A 22,861-nucleotide genomic window follows, 5' to 3' on the forward strand; every position below is an offset into this window, starting at 1 on the left:
AGAAAGATTATCCTCCTGCTCCAAACGGCACAGAGAGAGAGAGAGAGAGAGAGAGAGAGAGAGAGAGAGAGAGAGAGAGAGAGAGAGAGAGAGAGAGCTATCTGTCTCCTGAAGGAAAAGACCTGCAGGGTTTGATGGAGGGGAAAAAAAATATATAGGCGGGGGGAAAATAATAACAAGGTGTAATGGGAATCCAATCAATTCCACTATCAGCTGCTCTGAGGTTCTGTGAAATTATACCCCACACCTTTTTGAAAATGATTTTCCATACAACTTTAACAGGCCTGGTGGATGCCTGCATATTTCATCAAATGTTCTCCGGTCTTGCAAGGAAGGAAACTGCCTGACTGTACCCATTAAAACATGGAGACCGAAGATGTTAGGAGGAAGACAGGAACAGAAAATAAAAATACATTCAATTTCACTAAAATGTATCTACTGCGGTGTAACACACCAAATAATCACAGAGGATAAAAACTTCTACATACATACGTACTAATAATGCACAGTATGAGAATGTATTGTCACAGTAGGAGTGGGCAATATGGATAAAATCATCTCTCATAGTTTGTGTCATTTTAATATAGAACGTTTTCCTGCAAAAATCAGTGGAGGAATTATTTAGAGATAACCAGGATCATCTGAAATTATGTTATTGCTATTAAATCGGCTGACATTGATATTTTGTTGTTTTTAAGTTGGGTTGTTAAGTCGCCACAATCCAACATCTTCTAAACGTCTCACACCGACGCCATCTTGACAAAGAATACTGACACCCAACGTTAGCTAAACGCCACAATGTCAAACAGCCACTGTTGGGTAAAATTTAACATCTGTCCGACATTAGCTGCATTAGAGTCTTGATGTTACAGTGATGTCTGCTGCCAGCTGGGAGAAGAAGAATCAATGTATCTTCCATTTTGTGCTGGTATGAAATGATGCGTCACATGAGCTGACACAATCAAAGACAACTTCAGATGGAACATCACAAAGAAGCTGCGTGTTTTTCTAAATGATTTAATACAGCGGCTGAGTCGTGGTTCCAATGTCCACTGGGAGATTTGTGTTTTACAGATGAAAACACGTTCGCAGCTTATTCATGATTGATGGCTGTTTTTCTTTGCTGGTTTGAATGACTGTATGCAGCATGTTGACTGATCTGTGTTTTGTATCTATATTTATTGAATTACAGAGAATATTACATAAGAAAACTAACAAGAGCTTTTGTTTTGCTGTGTTAATTTAAAGCTGTGATAACACACAACACTGACATATCATCACTTTTTAAGCTGATATGACAAACTTGTTAGCAAAGCACTTAATCATTTGGAGTAGTGTTCGTGTACTCCTGCTGAAGGTTAGTCCAGAATTCACTCTCTTTTAGCTCTACTTTTGGTCTCCACCAACTCCAAAGAAGTGTTCACCAGCTGCTGTCTAACTGTGTCTGCCTGCCGCCTGATGCTGGGCTTTTAGAAAGAAAACGTCTAAATACACAAACTTTGATGATCTATCTATGAGCTTCCTCGGTCCAGCGTATTTCGCTATTTTCAAGTCCGCCACTTCCTTCAGTGGCATGATCCCAACATACCCTCAGTTTCAGGCTTAGATGAGGTTTTAGAGATTCCCCTTTAATTCAAAGGGGCTAGTTTCAAGAATAAATGACCTTATAGCTTCTATTAGAAATGTAACCCTCACAAAGATGAAGGCAGACTGGGTGGGCGAGCTGGGGGAGGACATAGGAGAGGAGAGCGACTGTGCTCTTCAAAAGGGTGAATGACAGCACCTCTTGTGCAAAACTAAGCATTATATAATTTAAAGTCGTACATAGAGCTCACTTTTCCAAAGCTAGACTAGCTAAAATATACTGTACCCTGATTCAGACAAGAGTTGTGCTATAATACCCCTGCTAACTTAACCCACATGTTTTGGTCATGCCACTAACACTATCAGAAGCACTTAATATAGATTTCCAACCCAATGCAATTGCAGCTATATTTGGTATTACAGATGGTAAACATAAAGAAAAAACAAAAAGTCATCATTGCTTTTACCACACTGCTTGCATGTAGAAGAAGTGTCTTTGTGGTTAAGCAATCTGATGCAATTTATACGGATAGAGAAGATTAAGTTCTCACTTAGGGGGTTATAGGGACAAATTCTCTTCAGTCCAGGGTCCAGTTTTGACATATTTAGGCAAACTAAGAACTATGCCCATTACTTTAGTAGCTTTTTTCATTTCAGGACAGTTACCATATTTTTCACTTTTATTTTTGCTTGTCTATTTGTATATATTACAGGGACCAGATATGGAATCATCAAGGTGGTCTGTTTCTTTTATTAATTAATCTTTTATTAGTAATTATAAAGGTACTTGGAGACATGCTAATTACGCATGCATACTGTATTCATTATGTATTTAATACACCATTTACATCCAGCTTGTGTGCGTATACAGATATTTACATGCATGTACACAAGGACATTGGACATTTTTCCCCCCTCAACTCCCAGTAATATTTGAGCAGAAAGATTTCCATGTTCAAATGTAAATAATTAATGTCATTGTTATAAAAGAAAGCCAGTGGAAGAGCCAGGCTGTGAAAGTGCTTATCAAATATACTGTATAGCTGTCATTTAAAATTTTAATAAAAATGTTAATTTTTATAAAATTATCCATTAGAGCCACATTAAAGTTGAATATTTACATCACAGCAGAACAGATCAGATGTGTAAAAATACATTCTGCTTGAGTCTCTCCACCGTTTTCATACGTTCTGGTATCAGTCCACAAACAGGTGTTTTTACCACACACACTGATATTCTTTAAAGTCATTTCACTGACATGATAAATGTGTCTCCGTTTTCATCATGAACACAAACAGACTGAAACCCTTCATCATGCTAACATCACACGATCATGCACTCACCGGTGTTGAAGCCCCTGCCCAGAGCCGGCCACGGTCGATGGTTCTTCCACAGGTTCCCCAGGTACCAGTCGCTCTGGTTCTCCACCAGACCCAGGACCTGTTGACCTGAACACAGCAGACACAACGTCATTACTAATGTCTATTAATAGTTGACGGATAGAACTTCTTAAAATTTGGCAGAAACGTTCACCTGGACTGAAGGATGAACAGATTTGATTTTGGTGGTCAAAGGTCAAAGGTCAAAGTCAGTGTGACCTAACAAAACACTTTTTAGTTATTATTCAAGACTTCACAGCAATTATGACAACATTACACACAAATGGTTCATATTTTCTGTGACTCTGGATAAACAGGGATGTAACCTGAAACTGAGAGGAGGAGGCCGAGGACCACGAGGAGGTGATTCTAGTTTTTATGATGTTGGTGGCTCATCTAGTTTTGCATCAGCTGTTGATTTTCTGTTCATATACAAAACACTTTCACATACAGTCAAAACCCAGAGAAAGGCTGTGGACTTGTTGCTTGAAATGAAATGTAAGCATTTGGACAAACACTATTATTATCTATCCAATTTTATCAGTCATTCCTGTCTTGGGAGAAAGAGACGATGAAAAACAGAAATGCTATATATAGATATAGTAGCAAAACTAAAATGTTAACCATCAGGAGAAACAACTGGCATACGGTACTGTAAAACGTACAAAGGAGTATTAGGGCCATAGATGAGAAAAAAAAATTTTCTATTTATTTTGCATTTAGAGAATAAAGTCAAAATGTCAAGAATAAAGTCAACTCTTCTGTCATTTCCTCATGCCTCTGTCAGCGCGCAGTCGCTGCGGGCATCCTCACAAGCGTGCAATGGATGTGATGAAGTAGTCTGCTATTACTTTGGGGTTGTTGTTTGTTCTGTAGGCCTCCATCCACACTGCATAGCAACTAAACCATCAATACAACCATTGATAGCAATTCTGTGTGGCTTCAGCTTATCGTACGAATCGGTGATGACACAGCGCTTTGGGACCTTTGTTGTGGTAACGCCTGCGTCTCAGACGCCGCGCCCGCCTGAGCTCCGCACCTTCAGGATCAAACAACTTCATCAGTTGTCTTATTGTGTCTTGTGAGCAACAAATCCCCTGCAGGTGTAACCAACAATATCCTTTGCATTTGTCCATTACCCGCTATTTCAGTTTGCACGAATGCGGCCGCCTCTTCCAAGCTTGTGTGGTTTTTCCTTCTGAACAGACGCAGTTTTCGGCACAATCTCTTCAGTCCTAATGCTGACGACTACACCGCATTTATGAGCCAAAGAGTTTCTTTGTTGCTAAAGCCGATTCTGAAGTACAATTTCATCAGTTCATCTGTACAAGGCGTTTTGTAGAGTCAGTCATACGCGCTGATTGATATCGTCTCAAAAGGAAATGTCAAGTTTATTCTCGACATTTCAACTTTATTCTCGAAAGGCAAAATTAAAATTAAAATCTTCCTCTTCTGACTCAGTTTGACTTTATTCTCGACATTTCGACTTTCTTCCTCTTGCCTTCTGTGTAGACACAGCGTAAAAGTCTTCCAGGAATGAAGGGAACTCTGTTCACAATATTCTCACAACCTCTCCTTCTTTTCCTGAGTCACAGTGTTAAATAATGATCAGAAGTGTTTGTGCAGAACATGGTGTCACTATGAAGTTGACCTTTGACCCTTTTGTAATCACTTCATCATTTTCTAAGACATTTGCGTTAAACTGTGTCATAATTCGTTCTGGCCAAGAATGTGAGGTCACAGCGACCTTGACCTTTGGCCTTTGCCAACTAAAATCTAAATCAGTTCATCCTTGAGTTTAAGTCGACATTTGTGCCTGATGTAATGAATTTCCCTCCAGGTGTTGCTGATATATGTCATTATCAGGAACGAGAGGGATGTGAAGGCCGCCAAAATCCAATCAGTTCCTCTTTGAATCCAAGTGAACGTTTATATCAAATTAGAAAAAGTTCCCTCGAGGCGTCGCTGATATATGACGTTGATGAGAAGGGGACGGACCTCCTGTCTGTACAACCCACAAACGAGGCCTCCGGCTGCGGCTGGTGTGGAAGCCGTGTTATAAGCTCAATAAAAACATTATTTGTTGCTGCTGGTTTCATCTGGAGATAAGAAGATAATTGAGTCATGATCTCCTGATAACCGGCTGTTCTTGGCCTCCCGACAGTTTGAATTGTTGCGCAGACAGAAATGGAGGTTGGAGCGGATCGGGGGTTAACTAGTTCAACACAGAGCCAGCAGAAAACCTAATCCACACATACAGTGGGCTTTTACATCTGAGTCAACGGCAGACCGGGAGAGAACACGTCACGGGAGAAGGTGCAAACTGAATTCAATACTCATATGAATCTAAAGTTTGTGAGCCACCAGACAATAGGTGTAAAGAGGAGGTGGAATGAAATAAAGAGCAAGGATCCAGAGGATGGAGGGATGAGAAGGGAGGGGTGTATGTGGGCTTCAGGGTGACAGATTATAGAAGGCACGCTGGGCAGAGATAAAGGTCGGGGGGGGGATAGACATTAGGGAGGAGACAGGAACCTGCAGAGCAGGCATGGGTGTAGCGGTGGCAGCTTTAATGAAGGCTGTAAGGAAGATTAATGAGAGCTTATTGGAGCAGGCAGCCTTTAGAAAGGCTGCAAAACAAAGAACGAAGAATTGCCATCAAGGTGACGACGGAGAGGGACAATTAGAGCGAAAAAAACAAAACACTGCTGCTTCTGCTGGGACGGAGCTCACAGGTGATTCTACTTCACTTTGGCCTCATCAGAAAAATGCTTGTCAGCTTGATCTCATTGTCAGCGCTCACTGTCTGTTTCTATTCTGCTTCACATCTTTAGAAAGGGTTCGTCATTGATTTTACTGCTATTTAGAAATAACCCTGTGTGATTCATTCTGGTTAAAGACATTTAATTTAATTTAACTCAATTTTACAAAATAACTTCATCAAGGTTATTCTTTATAGAGATTTGGTTCTATCAGTTGGGATAACATTGTACTGAATATAATTTACACAACAAAGTCACAACAGTCAGACGATCAGACAGTTCAGAAACAAACCAGCAGTTTATCAAGATTATAAAAAACACTTTATTTGAACTCAAACAAAGTTTCTCTCCCCGGTGTTATTTTATTTTTTGCAGTTAAACACTTGAAATTAAACATTATGTCCATTCTACCATTTGTATCACTGCTTATACATTCGTCACAATTAAAACTATTTGAAAGAAAACAATGAGCCTAAAATGCTCCATAGAGCTGATGAGAACTGTGCAACTGATGATAATAAATAAAAACTACAAAAACGTTCACAAAGCCACAAGAATGAGACAGACGGATGGACAATGGACCTGTGAACAATATGTCTCAGGCTCAATATGTCACAGAAGAAGAAGAAGAATAAGATGTAGAAAAAAGAAAGTTTCAGACCAGAAAAATGAACAGAAACATTTACTTTGACAGGCGACTAAATCCAGACATTCACAATGACAAAAAAAGTGATGTGCATCTGACCGTCAAGCATTCACACGCCGATCTCTCAAAAACAGTCATAAAGTCAGTTTCCAAGTCAAAGAGCCATGACAGGCAAAAGAAAGGAAACAAAATCAGTTCAATACAGCTCGACTCCATCTGTCTGTTCCGCTCTTGAATGACATCTCTGGAAAATATTCCATCAAAACGAACGGAAATCCTCTGGATCAGCTTTTTAATCTTAAACGCATTCATTTACATTATGCTGTTTAGTTCCTATTGATTTTGTAATTTACCAACTGGCTACCTGGCCAGTGAACCGCTGAAGGATTTAAACCAATACCAGCTATTTAGCCGCTGTAGTCTGGGAAGAATGCGTTGCAGAGTGGTCATAATAGTATGTATCCATGTCCTACTCAGCAAAATCCTCACACAGCGAACCTCAGGCCACCCACAGTCTATTTCCCGGCGTGCTGGGGGCTGATGGGGGAGTTCTTAAATTAGCTGTGGAGAGGTACCAGGAGATCAGTGGGAATTTTTACTGCTGAGTCAGTGTTGCTGATACAAGTAAAGATGAATGCCAGGGTCAGCAGGTCCAACATACACTTTTCACTCCAACACCTGATCCTCCTACTGCAGCTCACAGGGAGGCGTTATTCAGCATTTAGCATGTGATAACTGACACATCTCTGTTTCAGACTGAGGCTGGATAAGTGGAATTGTGTTCTGGCTAAATGATATTGTTTTGTTGTTTTCCAAATTCATGATTCCAATTAAATTGAAATTAAAAACTAAGGGTTCATGTTAGGGTTGTGAGTAGTTTGGTGTAATATAATACATAACAGAGGAACACAGTTCATTGCAGTAAACGTTAATTTAATCATTATATATTATTTTACATGGTGTCATATATTGTGTAGTTTTTGAAAGTGCTCTATACATTTTTGTACGCAGAGATTTTTTTATAGATTATTCTGTATGTATATATATATATATATATATATATATATACACACTTATACGTGATTTACACCGTGAGTGAGTTTCTTCAAGCCAGTTTATAGAGGTGCATCTTTCAGTCGGCCCTAAAGCTTTCGGAAGCTCAGATGTACCTTTAAGTGTTATCTGGTGGATAGTTTAACATTTTGCTTCCGCGGAGGAAACAATTTCCCATTTCCCCTGAAACAGTCATCACAAACTCTTACTGTTGTAGTTAAATGTTCAACCCTGACACCAGAACAGATCATCCATGTTGGACAATTCAGCACAACCCCAGAATTCATCAATTCATTCTTCCATTACCTCTTACTACACACTGCTCTACTAAAAGGAGACACTACTTGAACCATTAGATCTATACCCACCCCTGAGGTTCAGATCAGGGACACTGGGCTGAAGTAAATGCAGAATTATTCCCTATGAATGCAATTTGTACTACATTGCAAGTGGATAAACAGTAAGTAGTAAGTAATAGGACAGTTGGGGCTGGCTGGTGTGTCAGGTTTTCCTTTTTTTTTTAGTTTATTTATTTACATGATAAGGACAAAGTAACTCAACATAGTTTCAATAGCTGTTGCTGATTCTCAACTCCTCTCTGTCGTTGGGCTTTTACTTGTGTAATGTAATTAAATCAAAAGCAAAAACAACACAAAAAAGACAACACAAGTGATAATATCCTACAATTAGCTAAAACTATACAGATGTGCAGTGTAAAAGGAGACAACAACACAACAAGCTACAAAGAATCATATAAAAACAATTAAGAATAGATTAAATTAACTGGTTTTAGCCAGAACTTAACCTTTGTTGTAAAATAATTTATATCTGGAGTTCAGTGGATTTCAGTCATGTGTTCCAGAGTTAACAGCCCTTTTATGGAGAAGGCTGATGGTGCTATTGGCCAGTTTCATTAAAAGTCTGACAAACGAAACATACTGAGCAACAGGGGGAGAAGGTGATGAGATTGATACTTGTTTTTGCAATTTAAGGCTCATACTCATACCTGACTAGGAAAGTGAAAACCAATAACATCTGTCAACAACTCAAACTGTGCGTACAGTTCAGTATGTTGCCCTTTATGTCAGTTACTGTTGTTTGAGGTTTCATGTAATGGGAAAGTGTATGGGAGGGAGCTCCACAGGTATACGGTACAACTGAGTGGCAGTTACAAGAATCATGGAATAGTTTCTTTATACTAGAGGGAATAAAAAAAAAAAAGGTCTTTGAGGATATCAGAAATGCTCCTTTAGACTCTGAGTTGGTTTCACATCTGAGCTGGAGGCAAACTGACAAAGCCAACATCAGACAGTGGTTTGTTAGCAGTGGTGTAAAAAACATAAGGACCAGACCGTACCTGGTTTCAAGTTGTTCAGTGGGATGCGGCTGACTACCTCACTAACTCAGCTGATAGTTATTGTAGAGACAGGAAACACGGCCAGAGTGTCAGGATCTGTATTCATTTTATTGGCATTTTCTGTTTTATTTTGAAGTCTTGGTTCTGTTGTGTTGCTGTTTGTTTTACTTCCTGGTTTTTCCCTCCTGTTTTGATTGCTGTCTCCGCCCTAATGTCTTTCACCTGTGTCTTGTTTCCTGTGTATTTAAACCCCGCCTCATTTCTCATGCCTTTGCCAGATTGTCTTTGTTACCCTTGGGTTCAAGCTCTCTTGTGGTTAAGTCCTGTTTGATTCCCTGTGTATGATCTGTTTTGGTATTTTTGTGACCCTCGATTCTGCCTGTTCCTGATCTGCCTTTTTTGCCTGGTCTGACTGTCTTTTGGTATTTTGACCTCTGCTACATTTCTTGGATTAAAGATTTGGATTTCGGACATTGTACTTCTGCCTGACTCTCTCTGCACTTGGATCCACACACACCTGCCTTTACACAGAGAGAGAAAGGGGTCGGATATGTAACAAAGATCCACAGCTGGAATCAAACTCAGTGACATCCATACACTACTTAACCATTTGGCTATCCAGACGCCCCACTAACTCAGGCTACATCCATTTCAGTTTTCATTTTAAAATGGCATTTTCAAACAAAAACGATCTTCGTCCAGACTAACACACCTGAAAACACACACATACACAGTGTTTTAATGTAACGAAGTACAAATACATAGTTACTGTACTTCACGTATCTGTACTTTACTTCGTTATTTATATTTCAACTTTCACTTTTACTCCACGTTACTCGTTACTACAAAATAAAATCAGAAGAAATTAATTTTTTTATTGCAAGTTCATGCACCAATTCAAGTTGGTGACGTAATGCCTGTCCTTTGCTTACTACAGAAGAAGAGTAAAAAGTCCCGCGTCATCACAGTAGAATCGACGATGCCATCATGGAAGCACCTGCTGCGGGATCTGCTGCTAACGTTACAACTCCAGTAACAGACGACGACCACCCCGACTACAGTGGTAATCTCAGTGAACTCCGAGGTAGCAACAGAGATAACATTACACACCTGTGGCCGTATTAACAGGAAATGTTTTTCCTACTGGATGAAATGCCTCTTGTGTCTGCTGAAAGTCACTGAAATATTCATTACTGCCAACCTCTCAGTTGTTTATTATAAAAATAAAATAAAATAAAAAAAATCAGTGATGTAACAGTTATTGTCCCGGATCAGTTTTTGTCTTTGTATGAGCTCTCTCAAAATATGCTGTGTTTGGTCTTTGAATTTGAGGGGAATTATGCCTGGAAAGCCCTGGAAAAGTCTTTGAATTTGATGTTACAGAAGGTGGGGGAACCCTGAATATTTTTTGCTTCACTATAAAGGAAGCCACAATAAAGTTTATAATGAAAATTCTAACGGCTCACTTTTTTAAAACTTTTTCTTTACTTAAGTACATTTAGTATCAGAAAATTACTTTTGATACTTAAGTACAGTAAATATCAGATACTTTAAGACTTTTACTCAAGTAGCATTCTAAAAGGTGACTTTAACTTCTACCAAAGTCATTTTCTGGTAAGATAGATATACTGGTCTTCCGGCTGCTCCGGAAATTTTTGGCCATAGGAGGTCCAGACATATACTGGGTTTAGACCTGTGTTACTAACTGTGTCCACAGTGTAGCTCTGCTCGGACCTATTAAGTTTTGTGAAAGCACAAACCACAATTTTTATTTTCCATTTACTTTTCTGAACTTCCACAGAAACACAAAACCACCAAGCTTAGAAAAAGCAACAGGTTAAACAAGAGGCTAGTTAGTGAGCAGTTAGTGAGCTGCCATGATGAAGAAAGTCACTTTCTGTGTCCCACAGCCCTTGAATGCCAAGTGATCAGCTAAAAAGCATTGCTGTCACATGAGGGTTGAACTGCTGAGTAAGAGTGAAACAAAGTCCCATGCTCTTTGAAAACGCAATACACTTAAGTGTCCCTAATTCAAGGACGGGTAGCTGGGAGGTTACACTGCCAAAGTATCATCTGCCATTTAGTTGTGTTGATTGAAGGTGGCGGGGGATTGAGGGAAAGCTTGATGTCATAATGCAGCACAGGGCGCTGTCATGATGGCCACCTTGTGTTATTGGCGTGGATGTAAGTTTGCATATTAACTGCAGGAGCAGAACAGGTTTGAATTGGGTTTCCCGCATCTATCTTCTGAACACCTTCATCCTCGTCCGGTTAAAAAAAATCACAACTTTCATGCTCTGGAAATTCTCCCTGTAGATTTGGGTCATTTTTACAGAGTAAATTTGGATGAAATCTACATTTTAATACCAACAAAATGAAGGTTCATGTCCCCATGAACCTTCCTTCTAATTAATGAGCAGCTGAGGAGAACATTTTCATAATTCAACACTTTTTAGACTCTGGAGATCATCTACAGAACTAACTGATCTGCAAAGTCCTCCATCATCAGTCACTTGTATAATATGCAATTTTCTCATATCTTTCCCCTTGTTACTTTTTTCTATCTTTGCTGCTCGTAAACTTTTAGGTTTAAAAAGCCACTAGTGACCAGGGGCCTGAGAAACATGCACTGACTGGATAAATATGCTGTGTACAATTCAGTGAATGGTACTGTGGCTTCAGACTTTAGGAAACCAATCTATGTATAGGTCTGTATTGAAAGTAGGTCTCGGAAAAGCCACGGAAGCTGAGATATTTCTACACAGCTGTAACTTTTCAAGTGTCAACAGTCTTTAGTGGCCCTGAAGAGCACAGTGGTTGGCTCGTGGTTAATCTACCTCGTCTGTCTGGAGTGGACACAAAACGAAATGTGAAATGTGGCTGTAGTTTTGATGAGGGAACTTACAAATCTCTCTGTTTCAAGTACCTCATTACCTGGAGACCGGCCTGACAACTGTCTTTGGTACTTGCTAGCAAATATATGAGAAGCTTTAATTTTGATATCAGTTGCCATTAAAATCACGCTCCCTGTTTAATGCTGCAGAGGTCTCAGTGTTTATTACACCACATGATATGAAACTTTTGGATAATACTATTGACAATTTTGCTTTTCCAACAATTTTGCTTTGAAAACCAGAGAATTCTTCAGTTATACCTCAACTACCTGAGCCTTTCACTTTCGCTTCTTTTACGTTACGCTCCTGTAAATCTGTCCGTAGATCAGTTTTTTCATTGCCCTGACCTGAGGCTGAAATACTCCTGGTTGGTATTGACAGACTATGTACCACTCTTCCAACATACCACAGTAGATGTAGTGCCCACCCACCACAAGACAGAAGCACCTCCAGTCTTCACATTGCTGGGCAGTAAGAAGAAGAAGGTTTTTAATATCCAACTCGAACCTGAAGAGTCACTAACTCAAGAGGAGACAAATTATAAAATCTTGACCCCACACAACTCCCCGGGAAAAGAATGATTTCAACAAATTAAGTCCTCTTGTGAAATTGCGTTTCAGGAAAGTGAAATGTTAAGGAGTAATTCATCAGTTTCGTCAGATCCCAACATAAAAGCAAACCGCAATGAATGGGCTTTTGGCCCTCGCTTTGATGTGAGAGACTCCTTTCAATTCAAGTTTGGATATTTTGTTTTCTCATCTTTCATCATCTGGTCGCTCTCCCAGTTTCAAACTTTTCATGCCAAAAAGTTACAGTAGATGTGTCTACAATAAAGTTGCTCTTTACTACAAGTGTTGATGGTGATCATCTAAAACAGCACCTTGTTCAATAAATCATACATTGTAGTTGCAGTATACAGTACATGACTTTTCCTTGAACGAGAATGTTTCGCGGAGTAGATCCTCAGTTAAAACTATGCAGCGGCATTGACAGCTTATTCAGCAGATGGCGTGGTACAGTACTATATCTGACTGACCTCCCTTGAATGCGTTTTGCCACCGGGGAAAGACGACTACGAGGGAAAAGCTCTGGTTTGCAGCAGTATTGGTCCTGAGGCTGAAGGATGCTGGATGGGTTACATCTCAGTGTCGGTGTACAGGGCTGGTTCCAGCTCACTGGCTTTTGTGGAAAGACTTCATCACACCAGTGATGGGCAATTATTGCTTATGTCAATCAAAATGATATCAAGCCAAGTCCCTGTTCGCTGATGAGGCTCTGTTTCCCCTGTGTATGTGCATTTCTCCTAGCTCTGCCTCCATTTCTGCTGTCTCTCATATCAACCCAGAAAATTGGGGGTAAAAGGTAGATAACAAAGATAAAACAAAGACAGTAAAAGCTGCATGACTGCTGGTAAAATGGATTCTTTGACACTATTGTTGAGCTCTTAAAGGGTGATATTTAACAGTGTGATCACACCAAAAGATCTGAACAGAAGTGGCTGGCAGCCTTTCATTTCAGTGAGCCTTGATGAGAAGCAGCAGCAGTCACAGTAGCAGTAGCAAAGAGTGAACCGCTGCTGCCCAGAACAATGACTCGATGTAGACCTGAGGATAAATCAATTATCCTCAACATGCTCCTTCCCACTGCAGCTCTCTATACATGAATAGAGGCAGAATCTTTTTGTAAAAGTTTGAGCCACTATTTCTCTATGAAGAGAGTTAAGACACTGAACCTTGTGACCATGCTGCCTTCCACAAAGTGCAGACTTTACTCCTCACAAGTATAAAGTATATGTGCATCTAGAACTCGACTTCCCACAAGGCCCCAATTGACACTGCATGTCAGGAAGTCTTTTTGAAGTTTGGAACCACCAGGACTTTCCTGTGAGTTGGCCATCAACCCAAACTGGGCAAGAAGGACCGTGGTCAGGGAGATGACCAAGAGTCCAACAGTCACTCTAAGGCTTACTCTACCAGTGCCTCAGGATCATTCACCTCGTGTCTACCTGCCTGTACCTGTGCTCCATCCTACTCTTCCGCCTCAATGGATCCGGCATTCAGTCAATCACCACCTGTCTGCCCCTCTGCCACCTCATCGGTCCAGCAGCCTCCATCCCAGAACCTCCACACCACCAGTCTTAATCCAGCTCAAATCAACCAAACTGCATCTATTCAACTTTCATCACTGAATCTATGGTCTGCTTTCAGGTCCTAAAAGAACAGTGTGTTCATTAGCTTAGTGATGCTCTTGTTCATGCAGTCAGCCTTACCTGGAAGTCACAGGTAAACTCACTTTTGTTGTATTGAGGCTGCACTCAGATCAAATGTCTTAACTTTCACTTAAAAATAATTAAATATTTTAGGATGGTACAATTTTGAATCAGTTAACACTGAACAACATCTGTGCACATTAAAATGCTCACGCATATTAGTTAAATGTATGCATCTGTGTGTCAGATGTGGAGAGAAAGCAACAAAAACACAGAGGTGTGTGCATGATGAATTCTATATTCATGAGCCGTGTTCTTCCTCCTTACATAAATCCTTCCATGCACTTGGACCACTCAGAGACACTGCGTCGAAAACAGTGTTTACTATGCATAGAATTTATTTCGGCACTGCGAGCAAATAAATCTGTCCCCACATGAGGAGATTCTTGGATTTATTTTTTGTTCCTTTCAAAAAAGTCAAAGTGACATGCATCTTTGATTGTGGGAGACTGATTTTGCAGCCCAGTGGAAGGAGTTTGTTCAGTTGTCATGGAGACAGTCCCAAACTGAGGACAAATGAGATAACTGAGCTTAGTTAAAGAACAGTGCTTGGTCCCCATTTGTAACTACAGTTCCCTGTGTTTGAAGACATCAGACTCCATTTACAAAAACAGTAATTTTACCTCACAGGACACTGGAGGTGGTGTTCTACCACTGCCTTGTTCAGTTAGGGTTCCTTTTACTTAAGGGTCTGATTACTTCTAACACCACTTAAAGTTACGCAATAACACATACAAACTGTGGAAAGTAAGGCTCAGATTGAAAAATCTCAGAGTTATCCTTTCAGGCCTCTGCACACTCTGATAAAGTGCTTGGTGGATCATCCTCAGTGTCAGAAAGCTCTGTACATATTTACTACTCAGTGCAACACTCCTTTATGTAGACACTGTGTGTGAAACTTTTATCCCATTTGGTACATTTCACCATGTCGAGAGTACAAAACACACAGCAAAGACAGAATTCTTGGAAAGAGATCAGAGATGCAGTGGGACAAACTCAACAGGAGGCCATGACAGCAGGCTTTACACTCCACCTTCCAGCAAGGCCATTTGGCACAGGTAGACACACTTTAGCCTTCAGATGTGATCAAACAGCACGTCACATGACCTAGTTTGTGTGAAGAATACTGAGGCCCTTAACCCCAAACAGCTCCTGTGGAGCTGGTCAGTGGCAAACAGATAAAGCTGACGGTACAGACTGACTGACACGCTGCAGGTGCTAATGTGTGTGTGTTCTTTAAAAACCACTGTGTTTAAAGTCATGTTTGAAACTATCATGTTTGAACCTGTCAGTGTCCTAACGATGGCGACGTTAGATAAAGATGAGGCAGAAGATTCTTCACAAGAGACCTGATCTGATCTGAAGTCTGTGTTTGAAGGATTACAAATAAAGATTCATTTAGTTTGAAATTTTTCGCTTCTTTACTATAATCACAACAAGGACTTGAACAGCAGCAGTTGAAGGGACGGCAACAGCATGATGTGACGACGTACATTCTAAGTCAACACTTCCTACTGTTGCAGCCCAACTGTCTACTACAGGAGAAAGACAAGTTTGTCATGTGATACCCTGTGATACCTTAAACAGTTAGTGGGTAATTTTTGTCAAATTTGACACTGTCATTTGTTTATATTCAATTATATCATTAATAATTTTAGGGATTATGAGTATGTTTGTTAAAGACACCTGCTAATTTGACATGTCAGTTCAAACTGTTGTTAACCTCCATCCTTCCTCTGCAGCCCACAACCTCACTGTGCTGTGTGTTGATGAAACCAAGACGCTGTCCGTGGTGCTGAAGTAACAAACTTCATACAAACTCCTCATTTAATATTAAATTGTCTCTACAGAAAATATAAAAGGCTCTCAGGTAATTTTAAGAGACATATTGTCGCAACGTTCAGAGCGACCTTGGTTTCCTAAAGAAGTAAAGTAGAAATAAAGTAAAGCTTTATGTTGCTCAGTGATCTTAGATTTCCATTACTACTGGAACGTGTTGGAATGTTTCACGGGTGCCTTGACGTCACTTAAACCGTTGCTGGTTTGAGTCCCTGTTGTATCTGACTATGGACATGTCAATATAGCTTCTTTGAATTTGAATTTGAATTTGATAGGCATTCTATCAATGCAGTGCAGCAGCTTGGGAATGACTGCTGGTTTGCATGTAGTGTTTATGAGCAACAACTAAATAACTAGTCCATACTTGTTCATCTGTCTGAACTGTGAGTTCAGCTCTAACATTCAATAAGTCGCGATTCTAATTAATCTAATATTAATGTAGAGACGGTCTGAGTTTTGACTCACACACATCTTGATGCAAATTCTAGGAATCAGGAGCTAAAGGTTTTAAACACTGTGCTGCTGCTCCAGCTGCTGACTGTGCTGGAGAGCAGCCAAATTACAATAACTTGTTTCTTTGATATATATACATATTCAATTTAAGTGTTATTACAAAGTGCACATTAATGCAAGTGAACACTTCCAAGACCCATGGAATGTACTGTATGTCTGTGAATGGATTTGAAGAAATGGCCCCGGGGCTCTAGACATCTCCTGAGAGATGTTTAAGAATGAATGAGTTCAAATACATTACAACAGTCTGTCCAATCTCGTCCCCTCCTCTACACCTGACCTCAGCCTGTCTGCCCTCTTCCCTTTGGTACACACCCTCACATGCCTCAAATTTGTCAAAGTGGCAAGGGTCATGGATTGTTCTCCCTGGAGGCCATGGTGTATGAGAATGAGGCTAAAATGAAATATGAGGTCTTGAGTAGAATGTTAATTTCCCCGGGGCTCCACATGAACCTCAGAGTATGTGCTGATTAGAATTTGACGGTTAACTCTTTATGAATCGGGGCACCAGTGATTTCTGAGAAAGAATGGATAAATGGTGAACGTCACCATGTTTGAGTGGCCCCGGAGCCCGTCAGCAAAACATACAATCAGTGCTGAGGGAAAAGAAGTGGCATACACTCAATGTTTCACCTTCCTGATGGGCGGCCAGGCTCATATAGAGAACACAGCAGACGCTGAAAGAAAAGGCCTGCAGATGAGCTGGAAAGAAATCCATAAAGTAGACATAGCAAGTAATTGACAATGTGACCAAACCAGCTGTGAAATATGACTCCACTCTGCCAACAATTACATTGGATTGGACAAACATGCCCTGCAGAGTCCTGTAGGACCACATTAAGCATCTGGAGGATAAAATCAACCAAAGCAAGCAGGGAATACAGATAATGATCCCCATCATTTAAAACAACTTTTTGTTGTTTGCAATTTCACTTAATACTTCCCCCAACTTCCAAATCCCCTGTGTTCTTGTTGAACTATGATTTCCTGTTTCCCAAAAAGCTGAACCACCCGCATGAATGATGAGAAGCTGGTGTTAAGGTCTACAGACAACACCATCCCAAAACCTACAGACCCCTGGCAGTTTGCCCACCACTTGAACCGGTCAGCAGACGATGTTGGTAGCCCTTACCCACCACTCTGCCCAGGAACGTTTGGACACGAATACAAACACCTACATATGCACGTTCTTCCTGGACTCTAGCTTCACCTTCAATATAATCCAGTCCACTAAGGCAACATCCACACCACTACATTTTCTTTTTAAAACAGAAATGATCTCTGTCCAGACTAACACACCTGAAAACTCATATGTACATGATCATTCATCTACATTGGGAATGTATAAGCCGGTGTAAACAGGAAGCAGATTGTCTACTCTGCAGTTGAACACTAAGGAGGTCATCCTGGACTTCAGGAAACAGGTTCTCCCTCTGCAGCCCCTGACTGAGATCAAGCAGGTCGACATTTATTCAAAAACCCTTATTTATATCTTGGTCTTCCACGCTGCTACACTGTGGTGCGATGTGTGCTTCAGTATTACACTGCAACTGCTGCTCCAGTGCTTTACTGTAAGTGCTGTAAATATTATTGCTTCTTTTTAATAATCTATTGTAAATTTGTTTCTTCAACAGCACAAGGATTCCAATGTGCTCGTACTTTGTGCCTGTGCAAATATCAATAATAAAGTTGGGTTTTAAACTGGCTTGGGTTTTAGTAATGGTAAGTTAACAGCACAAAAAAAATTGGAGTGACTGGAATTAGTTTGTGAAAAGAAAAATGTTTTGCATGAGAAAGATACTGTGGCAGCAGAGTGACTCTGATGGAGTAATTGCATTGGAAATATAATATAAATAATACTGAGTTTTTCATTCATTTACAAACACTGCTAACTTACTGAGAGCACTAGCTTCGCATAAGGGCTTCAACACATGGCTGCACTGTCAGAATATCTGACCAGAGTCCTCAAGTCGCAAGGAGTCAGCACTCACTCTGCTGGTACACCCTGAAGACAGGACTGCCCCCTGAGAGGCTGGACTCATGTGTCAGCACTATATCAGCAAAACTAAACATGATGGTTGTTTCCTCCACCAACCAGCCAAGTATCAGGATATAGGTCACAGTCTCTCCTTCCTGAGTATCATAAATGAATGAATAATGACCAAAAATGTTTTTGCAGAACATCATGATGTCACAGTGAAGTTGATTTTTGACCATTTGCATATGAAATGTCATCACTTCATTTTATCCTCATAGACATTTGAGTTAAATTGTATCACAATTAGTGTCTGAATTCAGGCGTTATGGCCAGAAAAGCATAGACTTTAAATAAAGATGGATGTAGCCTCTATGACGTCACCGACAGGTTTCTGAAGAGTGTTTTTGAAGCTCAGAGTGAGCTGCTCCACCGCCACCATCTTTGCAGTGTCTGACTTCGCTTAACTCCAAAAATGGACAAAGAGGTGTGGCGTGTGTGTGTGTAGCCGAGATTTCGGTGCATGCCAGTTTGCAGCAAGCATATCACATGTGTGTGTATATATATATATCAATCATATGTCACTCAAAGAGGCCACGCCCTCGATAATGCAGAAGCCTTTAAACAGTTTTTGTGTACCTTCTTTTGCACCAGGCTGTGAACATGTTTATTTCTACTGTAAAGTTGGACATTCTATATATCACTTTTGGAGTGAGACTCTAGTGGTCATTAGAGGAACTGCAGTTGCCACTTGCCAAAAACATGTTTTGTGAGGTCACATTAATTTTGACCTTTGACCACTAAAATATTATCACTTCATGCTTGAGTCCGAGTGAATGTTTGTGGCAAAGTTGAAGAAATTCCCTCAAAATGTTACTGAGATATCACGTCCACGACCTGGGAAGAGGTTAAGGGTCATGGACCTGGAGTCAGTGGACGACTGGAGACAGATCAAGGGGGGGCATTTACGTCTCACACCAGAGACCATCTTTAAACAGAGACTTTGAGACAGGGCTTATCATCTCCTCCCCACATACAACAACTTGTTATCACTTTATCACAACTGAGCCATCTTCATGACAACTGCCCACCAATGTGACTGTGAGATGGGGTTGAATGATCAAGAAAAAGTTTTTTTTTTAGTTCTTTTTTGCAAAACTGAATTGTTTAAGATTATTCTGTGGCAATATTGTTTTCATGAAAATAATAAAGCTGTTAAACAGACTGAAATAAGAAGCCTGGGACTTCAATATGTCCTATTGAAATTGAGATATTTTGTCACATAATAAAGCCTGTATCACACTGGGTATGTTTAGGAACAATGCTGGGCTCAGGGAGGTACCTCCAACAATGAATATACTCAAAGCTAAACAGTGTGAATATAGTCAAAACAGAAGGTGGAGAGAGGGATGATGGAGACAGAGGATGATGAAAAGATGAGGAAGTAGTGTTGGTACATGAAATAAAGGAAGAGAGTGAGGAGTAGCGAGAGAAGCTCCCAGCAGGAGTGTGCAACAGCAGCACTATTACCTGAGCAGGACAGATAAAGACAAGCTGCTGTCCTCAGACTGGAGAAGATCTTCACAAAGACAGACTTTAATTATTGCTTAGATCAAACAGTTACAATACATCTGTTTCACAAAGCTGTTTCGTAGGAATGATTTGCATTGAATGGCTGACAAAGCAACCGCAACTGACAGATGTCATCGATTGTTACTGTGGAAACACGGCGCTTAGTTTAAAAGGTTAGCCTGGTGGTAGGGTGGCTAACTTTTTTTAGGCTTAAAATAAGTCACTTTACTTTTGTAAAAACTTCAGTAACATTTTAATTTACAGGCCAGTAATTATTTAGTAATTATGTGGTAATGTGAAGAAATTACCAAGAAATAACAGTCAAATAAAACCAGTATAACAACAAGTTGTAGTAAAATTCACTCCATAATTACCCTGTTATTTTTTGGTAATTATTTCATGTTAACTACAAAATTACCATCTAATTACTAGATCATTAACGGCCTGTAAATGAAAGAAACCGAAACTTCCATTAGACACAGATTAAGACTGGTCTAATCCTAAAGACCACTCTCAAATGTCTTAGTAAAATGGTTCTTACCTAACCCCATGCATGATGACATGTATTAATACATGTCTGTGTTGAAGAGATTAACATTATATGATGCTGATTAAATTAAAGACTAGGTGAAATAAGAACAGTGAGTGACTCATGGTACTGCATCAGCTCGCTCTCAATGTCCTTATATGATGTTGTGTATCACAGAGCTAAAGCCTGAGTAACAGAGTGTGCCTTAGTGGATTGTTGTAATGCCTTAAACATAATGGGTATAGACAGTTCAGCCAGACTGAACAGCAGAAGGCCTGGGTGGCAGAGGTGCTACATTGGAGTCAACTGTTAATTAAGATTGATCCAAACTCCTGCTGGCTGTGCTGCGATATAGGACCGCACTACCCATAAATCTTTGAAGTGACTCACCACCGCCTCCTTCCCTCCTCCTGCCTATATGCCTTCCTCAAACTTTTTCATCAAGATTCTCTTTATTGCTTTCGTAACACAACAGCCCCGGAGCTGAATAATGCAACCATGTACAAAAAAACAGAAAAAAAGGAAAATCACACAGTGGCCTGATCAGCCCCTCACCCCCTCTAAGCCCACCCCCATTACACACACACACACACACACACACACATCCTACCCACCCCTTCTGGTCTGACCACTGATTTCTTCTGTGCAAAGAAAAAGGAATCACGTCTGTGCGGATGAAACGGATGATCATTACAACCAAACTTTTTCCTTTTTCTTCATCTCTCATGCAGATTACCATCTAACTGACATTTATTTATTAGTGAATATAAAGTAATGAAAGGGACTGCTTCTCTATTTACTGATTTAAAGGTAAAAAAAACAAAAAACACAGTACATCATGGCCCTCTGCTGCCGCTCCGAGCCGAGTCTGTACGGTCAGGATGAAAGCATCACACTGCTGCTGTGAGAGAGATAATTACACACTGGAAAAGTGTGCACACGCGCACAAACTCACACAATGAACTTGTGTGTTGGGACCTTGTAAAAACAAGTTAAAAGAGAGCCTGAGCATATGACAAGACTTGTAGCCTACTACTGTAACCTAAGCTGAGCAGACTACTTCAGTACTGTAAGAGAATTATTTAAACAGCATTTGCACAGGAAAGCTTCTGTCCAATCACATCGATTCGTACGATAAGCTGAAGCCACACAGCATTGCTATCAATGGTTGTATTGATGGTTTAGTTGCTATGTAGTGTGGATGGAGGCCTACAGAACAAACAACCACCCCAAAGTAATAACAGACTACTTCATCACATCCATTCAGCACTTGTGAAGATACCCGGAGCGACTGCGCCCTGACAGAGGCATGAAAAACGACAGAGGAGTTGACTTTATTCTGGACATTTTCACTTTATACTCGAAATGCAAAATAAAAAAAATCTTCCTCTTCTGACCCGAAAAAGAAAAAAAAAACGAAGAAAACTAATTCAAAACTAGACAAGCCAAGTTTAGGTGTGAACACCAACATTATAAAAACTACGATGACCTCCTCGAGGTTGTCTGCAGCCAAATATCAGTTTGTCCTTGAGTCCATTTGTACCAAATTTGAAGGGTTTCCCTCGAGGCATAGGTATCGAGATATTGTGTTCACAGGGCCAGAACTGCGTTTTCCGAGGTCACTGTGACCTTTACCTTTAGCCACCAAAATCTGATCAGTTCATCCTTGGGTCCAAGTGAATGTTTGTGCCAAATTTGAAGAAGTTCAGTGAAGGCGTTATTGAGATAGTGTGTCAAGAAAACAATATGCCTCCCGCTCTGAGTGTCGCCAACGTGGAGGCAAAAAAAAAACCACGATAATTGCAGAGAGGGAATAAATAACAGACCTTTTGTAATAATTTGAATCAAGTATAAATCATGACTCACGCATGACGGTTGGATTCAATGTTTTGAATATATTTTGAAAATAAAAGGAGCTCTATGTTGTGGACTGTCTCCAGAAATGTTAGAAACCCTCCCTCAGATCTTTTTGAACTCTCCAGGCTTCCCCCTCAGTTCATAATCTTTTCGTCTGGTAAACATGATGCTAATTCATTAGTCCATCCAGCAGACGTAGGGGGGCTGTTCATCTCTCCACTGCATGACATTAAATTTGACATTACATTTGTTGACCGTGACAAGACCAGTTCTAATAGATTTGAGTTGGTATTTATTGACTTTTATCACAGATGAGTCAACCAGGAGAGATGTCATGAAGCACATTCAACATGGAGGTCCGATATAAATTAAGACGTGGGCAGTTCCAGAACAAACGTATCAGTGTTCCTATTCCGGTTTTACATCTTGGGCACGACTAAAAGAAAAAATAGACAGTGTTCATATGTGTATTCTAATTTTGGCGCTTAATAAATAGCATCACCTGTTGCCGGGCAGTGTGTGTGGCGCAGGGGTTGTACTCCACAGTTCTCCTGAAGTAGCAGCTCTGTTGGTTTTGGGGATGATCAAGGAGCTAGATGGTCTGTGCTGGGTGGCCTGTACTGGAAGGAGAG

At 40.3% G+C, this 22,861-nt stretch overlaps 1 protein-coding gene across 1 annotated transcript in view; it reads right to left on the reverse strand.

Moving 5' to 3' along the window:
- The window catches only part of large1 (LARGE xylosyl- and glucuronyltransferase 1), a 117,102-nt gene that overhangs the window by 26,117 nt on the left and 68,124 nt on the right, over positions 1-22,861 (reverse strand). Inside the window, exon 7 of the mRNA XM_023418725.2 lies at positions 2,928-3,032. Coding sequence (XP_023274493.1) covers positions 2,928-3,032 — 105 coding nt within the window. The remainder of the gene's footprint in view (positions 1-2,927; positions 3,033-22,861) is intronic.

This window comes from Seriola lalandi, unplaced genomic scaffold (assembly GCF_002814215.2).
Source record: "Seriola lalandi dorsalis isolate HSWRI2012SDOR001 ecotype SW California unplaced genomic scaffold, Sedor1 jcf7180002054584, whole genome shotgun sequence".
In the NCBI taxonomy this organism is placed as follows: domain Eukaryota; kingdom Metazoa; phylum Chordata; class Actinopteri; order Carangiformes; family Carangidae; genus Seriola; species Seriola lalandi.